Source organism: Petaurus breviceps, unplaced genomic scaffold (assembly GCF_028583685.1).
Source record: "Petaurus breviceps papuanus isolate PSGF00001 unplaced genomic scaffold, PetGlider_PUasm1.0 91133, whole genome shotgun sequence".
Classification (NCBI taxonomy): domain Eukaryota; kingdom Metazoa; phylum Chordata; class Mammalia; order Diprotodontia; family Petauridae; genus Petaurus; species Petaurus breviceps.
In genome coordinates this window covers 98,987,444-98,995,847 of record NW_027187419.1, presented here as the reverse complement: position 1 = coordinate 98,995,847, position 8,404 = coordinate 98,987,444, and the positions used below count along the sequence as shown (strand labels likewise).

The 8,404-nt window shown below is 36.9% G+C and overlaps 1 protein-coding gene across 1 annotated transcript in view; it reads right to left on the bottom strand.

Annotated features, from left to right (window-relative positions):
- Nucleotides 1-704: 704 nt before the first annotated feature.
- Nucleotides 705-8,404, bottom strand: part of LOC138155351 (myosin-IIIb-like) — a 272,057-nt gene continuing 264,357 nt past the window's right edge. Inside the window, exons 10-14 of the mRNA XM_069080560.1 lie at nt 7,759-7,875; nt 6,482-6,586; nt 4,676-4,759; nt 3,698-3,900; nt 705-815 (exon numbers count right to left, since the gene is read on the bottom strand). Of these exons, the coding sequence (XP_068936661.1) occupies nt 713-815; nt 3,698-3,900; nt 4,676-4,759; nt 6,482-6,586; nt 7,759-7,875 (612 nt within the window). The 3' untranslated portion in view covers nt 705-712. The remainder of the gene's footprint in view (nt 816-3,697; nt 3,901-4,675; nt 4,760-6,481; nt 6,587-7,758; nt 7,876-8,404) is intronic.

The window sequence follows — 8,404 nt, the reverse complement described above, 5'->3', positions numbered from 1 at the left end:
AGCTGGGAGGATGAAGAGAGGCTTAATGTAGAAGGTGGAACTCAAGCTAAGTCTTAAAGGAAACCAAGGATTCTCAAAGAATGCAGAATCTGAGGGTTCTCTCAATCTATCCCAAGCTCCCAAAGTATAACATGCCATTTGGAGAGGCTGTTCTACAAGCCTCCTGCTATTTGAGGAGCTACCTATTGGCAGACACTTACCTCGTCAGTGAACCCTATAATCTTAAAGCAGTGCTGAATTTCTTCAAATTGTTTTCCATATGACTCTTTAGCAATAATATCTTCCATCACCCTTCCTGTCTCATTATCTATGTACCTAAATGAAAAGGAATGTTACCACACAGTATTAGCTTTTGTCTAAAAATTTGCACCCAAAAATGCCATGCATGTCGCGACCTATTTTCTTGCAGGTGCATTTGTCCAAGAGACTATAACTGCCAAGTGGAACTAATTATGCATGTAGCTGGGTAATTTGGGTACAATTGAAAATTTAATCCCTCCATAGAAAATCCAGGCAGTGAACTGTAGTCATTGCCACATAAAACTCCTTTTTTTTGGTGACTTTTTAAAAGGGAATATTGGATTAAACACCTACCCCTAAATTCTCAGCTAAAGAGACTTCATAGTTTCAGTCAAGAAAGCATCCACTCAGCATTTAAGTGTTTGCTCATTGCTAATTACATTTTTATTTAAATACAAGAATCATGATATAGTTACCGAGGAGGCTTTTTCTCTGGCAGACTGTACTCAGAAATTTTCTTTTGGTGATAAAGACCAGCATAAATATAGTAAAAAATGTGAAAGTTTTTCTCTCCTCTGGAAAAAAAATGGAATATTGTTAAAGTGATATTCAAGAATTCTTTTCAAAGCATAATCTTTCTGGATTTGTACATTGGTTCCCTATGCAAGGAGGTGAAATCTAGAGCTGTGACCCTACCAAGTTACATTTATCCTCAGCAAAGCCTACCCAGGCTCTGCCTGTACTCACTCTTACTTAATTCATCACTCTACAGTATAGTCGTGGGTCAGTCTACTTTCTTTCATCATTTTTCTGGTCTCAGAAAATCAAGGGTATTTCCTCCTTGGAGTGCCAGGTCTAACTCTTTGGCTCCTGATTCTTAAAAATACCTTGACATAGTAATTTTCCTTACAAGGAGACTGGCTCAATCTAGAAAGTCCTATCTGCCTGTACCTCTTTCCTCCTAGTCCTATTCTGCTTCTGTTCTTTCCTTCCAAGTATATTCTATTTTTCTTTCTGTTTAGAGGTTAATCAAGTGGACTCTGATGTCTGAACCCTCCCTCCATGTACGAGACTCACCATCTTGGCACCAGCTATCATGGGTGTCTTTCTGAGAAGCAGTATGGTATGGAAGAATGAACACTAGTGTTGGAGCTGGAGGACATATGTGTGAATCCCAACTCTGCCACTAAGTCTCTGTAGGATGCTAGGCATACCACTATGCTCTCTGGTCTATTTCCTTGTCTATGAAATGAGAGGGTGGGACTAAATCACCTTTAAGGCAGAGTTTTTTTTATTTTTTTGTGTGGCATAGACCTCTCTGGCAGTTTGGTGAAGGCTAAGGACTTTTCCTCAAAAATAATGTTTTTAAATGCATAAAACAATATACATCAGATTACAAAAGAAACGAAAGATTAATGAATATAATGGACATTTTTTCCCCCAGATGGACATTTTTTTAACTGTTCAAGGCCACAGAGGTACTGTAATGTATCCATGACTCCAGATTAAGTACCCGTGCTGAGGTTTCTTATGACTCTAAATCTACTAGTCTGGTGTGTTTTTTACCCTTTATTCCTCTATTTTTCTAAATTCAAAGTTCCCTATGTCATGCTGCTTTATTCATGATGTTTTTGGTTCTGAGTGCCGATTGTCTCCAGTGGAAAAAGCTCCTATTTAGAGTTGGAAGATCTTGGTTCAAATTTTGGCTTTGAAAATTACCATCTGAGAGACTTTGGGCAACAACGATGATTCTCATTTATAAAGCACTTTAAAGTTTGCAGAGCATTCTAACAATATCACTTTGTTTATGAACCTTACAACAACCCTATGAACAAGATGCTAGATCACTATCCCCATTTTACAGATGAGCAATTGGCTTCCAGAGGTTAAATAGCTTTCCCATGGCATCTTGTCACTAAATTTTTTTGTTCAGTTTTGGAAAATAGAATTTTTAAATAAAAAATATGGTATTTATATTAACAAATATCAGTAATAGTGATATAAACAAGGCAGCTAGGTGGCGCAGTAAATAGAGCACCAGCCCTGAAGTCAGGAGGACCTGAGTTCAAATCCGGCCTCAGATACTTAACACTTACTAGCTGTGCGACCTTGGGCAAGTCACTTAACTCCAATTGCCCTGCCTTCCCCCCTCCAAAAAGAAAATAGTGATATAACCAACATAAACAAAAACTTTTTTTTTTAATTTTAGAGTATAAAGAGTTACTCAATTTTTCTCAAGAGCACACAGAGAAACTGAGACCAAATAATGAGAACCACTGAACTATATCATTTTGCTTTTTTCTGGTCTTCAAATTACTCATCTACAAAATAAGAGCAGAGGACTGAAGTAATCTAAGGCCCCTTCTGGCTAAATATATTGTTCTACAAGCCATTTTTATTTTATGAGACCCTAGTCCTTACTCAGAATTCTCAATAACACCAATCAATCCTGGTGCAGGTTTCTTTTGGTCATTAGGAATAGGTCATCATTTCTCTGCTATACATATATACCTTTAGAGACATAACAATCTCTACCAGTTTGAATCTACCTTTACAAATATTTAAAAATTTATCACATTTATATTTGAAAGCAGAAAGCTGGGGCTCTCCTTTCATTTGGGGGTGAATCCTCAAGCTTTCCTATTACTCTGGATGGCAGAGAAAGAGAAGTACCTGGCAAGACTACCAAGGACAGTGGACCTAGAATGCATTGAGTGAGGAATACCAAAGAAGCCTATTTATTATACCTTCCTGTTCCTTCCTTCCTTTTTGTATGATTTTCATGGTATTCTGTGCTCCTAGGGGGAACTCTTTATATGTGATGTAAACAGATGATTTCCAGAATACAAAGCAGAGACGGAAGTTTTTAGAAGGAAGTTGGTGGCATCGGTGAATGAGTGAACCCAGAGGAATTTTGTTGATAAAACGGAAATGTAAGGTTTAATGATTTTGATGATTATATACACCACTGTGCTAATATACAAGATCCACTTGGGAATACAACTTTGTACTTTGTTCTGAACAAGTGTTAGACAAGGAGATGCTACTGGACTCTAGCTCTGGAAAGAAAACTACTTACGGCTCTTCTTTAACCACAGAGGTTGTAATATGTGTAATATGTAATAAAAACAAAAAACATATGTGGCTATAATATGTATGATAATGGAACCATAAAAATCATAATTTATGTTCATATTCAGTAGGCCATAGGACCTTTGTTTTTACTAGTCTTCTTCTACCAAAACAAATCACAACCTTTCTATAATTTGTAATCATAATTTGGGAGTTAAATAAGAGAAGTTAAGTGACTTGTCCATGGTCCCACAGCTGGCATAGGTGCCAGGCAGGAGGATTTGAACCCAAGGTCTGATTGACTTCCAAATCCAGTATTGTATCCATTACACCATGCTTGTATAATCTTATATAAGGATTTTAAAAGATTAAATGTTATACCTACACAGCTTGTTTTATAACTCTGGACTTTTCCAAGAGGTATTCAGAAATTTTTGCCCCCATTACAGCTCCCGTTGGTGTGAACATCATTTCCAAGTACTTCCCAAAACGACTTGAATTGTCATTGATGGCAGTGCAGGCATTGCCAAATGCTTCCACTAAGGGGTTCACCTGGAGTATTTTCTCTCTCAGAGCCCGGTTGTTGGCCTGTATACAACAGAGAAATGGCATGAAGAACTTCCAAAATGAACACACTTGCTTTGTTCATTCACACTCCCTGTCTACTTAAATTCTCCTTATGATGTGGGAAGGAGGCTCCAAACGTGTTACCTAGAAGCTAGGTGCAGACAGTGACTTTCAAGACAAGAATCCACGGGCAGAAAGTGCTGTCTTCAATAGAAGGTTGTCACACCATTTCATCCCAACAGATGAAAGACATAGAATACTGTGGGAAAACCTCCCTCAGTAATCTAGTGTTTAACAAACCCTTTAGCATTGGGAAATTCCTCCTCAGATTTAATCTAAATTTCTATTATAGCAGGTTAAGCCTCTTTCTTCTTGTGTCTGCAACTGGTTACATATTATATTAAACCTTCGGCTATCTGAAGACCATTGTTTTTAAGGATACTTTTCACCATCTTGAAGTCAAGGTGAAAAATTCTCATTCCTTCAACATTTCCTCAAACATTTCATTTTTCCATCCTTTAAGTCATCCCTGGGTCATTACCCTGAGCACTCTCCTGATACTTTTGCCACCTTTATTTCCTGATGTGTTTACGTAAAATTTGAAAAATGTTAATTGTATATATAAAGTGGTATGTTGGCAGCCAAAGGGGAAAAAATAACAGAAGAACCAAACAACAAAGTTGGTTGTTTTGGAGTTTTTTTACATGAGTAAAAATAAGCATTGTGTGTTTCTTTCTTTACAAAATATTTGATCTGCAATATCTTCTTATCATTGTATTATATAACTGATAAATACCTTTCCCAGGAAGGTCAAATGCTGGACAATCAGATGGGCACTTTCTGTCTTCCCAGAACCACTCTCTCCACTGATGATAATGCACTGATACAGTAAACAGAAAGTCAAGCAGAAAACTCAAGAGTATAATCAAGTCCACATTAACTGATAAATAGCACAATCTATTTTCTTTAATCTATTATTCGAATTAAAATTCCAAAAACTCCAAATGACCAAAAAAAAATCAAAGTAGAGGAAAAATAGAAGAATAAGAAGACATTTTAAGGACAAGGAGTTAAACCAGGTTCAGTTGAGTAATGAAATGCTTTAGAGAAGAGTTGTTAAACATGCAGTCAGCTAATGTGGCCAGAGCCAGATTAAAATGTAATTGAGAAATATTTAGCAAAATAAGTTAAAATATAATGGAGCACAGATAATGTTAATATAAGTTTTCTAAGTCAATATGTTACCCATAGGAATCTTTATGTAACAATAATAATTATTATCATAACTAACATTTATATAGTACTTACTATGGGCCAGGCACTGTGCCAAGCACTTTACAATTATTATCTCATTTGATTATCACCAAAAATCCTGGGAGGCAGGTGCTATTCTCTCTTTTAAAAAATACAGGGTCACATCCCATTTTAATTCCATAGCTTCAGGACCTCCATTTTACAGATGAGGAAACTGAGAAAAACAGAGGTTAACTGACTTGCCCAGGGTCCCCCAGCTGGTAAATGTCTGAGGCTGGATTTGAGCTTGGGCTTTCTTGACTCCACACCCAGGGCTCTACATAGAGTACTGTGCCTTCTAACTGCCCAGGTTAGTTGTCCCCATTTCTATTTGAATTGGACACCACTGTTCTAGAAGATTAAGGAAATGGACCAATCTCTAGTAAGAAAGTGGTGTTATATCCTTGAACAATTTCTCCACTTAGAAATTCTTGCCACCCTTCCTACCTTTGAAATTTTCTAACATTCCATGTATGGTAAGAATGGTCAATGATTGCTGTCTCTAAAACTAACTGCATACAATTCTGGAACAATGTAGTTTCCCTTGACTGCTCAACAAACCTGGAAACCTTAAAGAAGCTAACTATCCTTTAGTCAAACACAGGGAAAATTATTCTCTCCTTTAAAAAACAAGTATAGGAATCAGTCACAGCTCCAAACTCAGTTCTCAGGGCAAAGAAAAGTAAAGTCAAGGGTGATCAGAGGTTGACTTTTTCACATCTGTGATGCTGAATGTGTCACTATTGTAAATGGAAAGCCCATAAGATTAAAATGGATGGTCTGTCTGCTCTTAACCAGCCAATAGTTGAAGGTTAGTACAGCACTTTTACAAGTCCATAATCATTTATCAGCAGCCACATTAATAGGAATGGCCACTGATAACCATGTTAAAAAAAAGACCCCATTATAACAAAACTAAGATTTTGAAAAGAAATAATTCAGTTTATATGGTGGTACATCATAGTCTTATAGCAATTGTTATATAATTGGATTTGTGTTGTTCTATGTCCTCATTATATTCCTATTAGACATGTCATTACTATACCGTGCCAAGGGAAATGAATGCTCTTTGTGTTAATGCTTCATATTTCCTAGGAAGTATTTTCATGTTCTCTGCTCCTATGACCTTTCCAGTACTGCTGGATTTGATTGGGTGACAGCTCTGTTTGTTGTGTTCTGTCGCCAACTAGGATGGAAAGCTCTCTGGACTATGGGCAAGTAGGAAAGTGAGTGTTGGACAGAAAGAAGCCAGGGCAGACCAACATCTTCCTGCTGATAGTGAGAAAAAGAAGGACATATGAAGTCTTACCTGGTCTTTGCTGAAAGTTACCATGCCTTGGTAAGCAGCATCTGCTGAGGCAAATATGTGGGGGGGATTCGAGGACCGTTTCACGCCATGATACAGCTTGGAAAACTGCAAGTAGGAAAAAGAATGTTAGAAAGAGGAATGAGCACTGACTTTTAGAGATAGAGGGCAGGGGATCGGACACTGCCTGTGTGACCTTGGGCAAATCACTTAACCTCCTAAACCTCAATTTTCTCATCAGTAAAATGAGGGAATTGGGCTAGATCTCACTCTCACTAAATCTATAAATCTCTATGACAATATATCTTTATTCAAACCCTGAAACTTAATAATTCACGACTTGATGCCTGAGGCAGAGAGGTAGCACAGGGGATACAGTGCCAGGCTTAGAGTCAGGAAGACTTGAGTTTGAATCAGGTATTTTCTAGCTGTGTGACACTGGGAAATTCACTTAACCTCTATTTGCCTCAGTTTTCTCAAATGTAAATTGGGAGTTATAATTGCACCTTCCTCCCAGGGTTATTGTCAAGATCAAAGGTGACATTTATAAGGTACTTAACACAGTTCCTGCACATAGTAGGTCTTTAATAAATACTTTTCCCCCAATTGCATAGCCAGACCTTAAGAGTCTCTGTCAGTTTGGTAAAAGGCCTCTTCTCCCTAGCTGAGAGCCCCAGGGATGTGTGCCTGGCCTTAATACTGTCCTTCGTCAAAGGCTTTTTTTTATACTAATCATGTAGTTTGGGATGTTTCATTTTTTAATATGATTAATTGTGTTTATTTTTTTCCTAGTGTTGACCCATCCTTGCAACCAGGGCATAAGTCCCACTTAGTCAAAAGGAATGATTTCGTGGATTAGTCCCTATAATCTGTAAGACACAATTTTGTTTAAAATTTTTTAGTAAATATTCATTAATGAAAAAAATATTTTTTCCTTTCACCTCTCCCACATTTGGAAAAGATCTAAAGTCATTTATTAAATTATCTGTTTCAAAAGTCACCATGACTCCCCGCATGCAGAGATCCAGTTTAAGAGGCAACAGCTACAATTTGGAGTATGCATTCTTTTAAAAAGCTATAAAGAATCCGGGTTCAGATACTTAGCACCCACCCAGAAACACCTGGCCGTGTAACCTTGAGCAAGTTACTTAACCCCAATTGCTTTAAAAAAAAAAAAAAAGCTATAAAGAAACGCACTTTTTCTTCCTACCAGGTTTCCTTTGTTAATTTTTTAATTCAACAGGCTAAAGGAGAGACACAAACCTTGAGGGATCTCTTACCTGTGGGGAGTATATGCTGAGATTTTGAAAGGGGTTTAGGGCTATTAAGATGTCTCCAACATATGTATAAATCTGTAAGTCTGCATAACGTTTTTGTAGCTGGTGAATAATTGTATCCTGAAAAGAATAAGATATTTTAAGTGTAAAATTAAATATACTGATTTCTGATTAAGAGAGAATCTATAAGAAGTATTGAACTTATTTTTACAATTCTGTAATTCTATTATTCTGCTGCTTAAAAACAAGTGTACTGTTTTTCCCCAAACACTTATTGGTATACATGTTGTAAGTGCCCCAGAATGTAGGATGCTTGAGGTCAGGTAATTTCTTTTGTTTATTTATGTCCAATGCCTAGCATAGAATCTTACACTCTGATGTAGACTCTAAATAAATGCTTGATCTATTGAATTGGATTATTGATGTGAATGATGTTTTTCTCTCTAAGAAAAAGTTGCTAAATTAAATCCAGAAGCTATTTTCCTTATGACAAATAGGCATTCACTAAAAAATAAAGGAAATTAAGAATGAATTTGAAAAGCTTGCATATCTTTGGACTTCATAACAGATTTTGAAATTACCAAAGAAGCTTCCTTTTTCCTCTTCCTTCCTTCCTTCCTTCCTTCCTTCCTTCCTTCCTTCCTTCCTT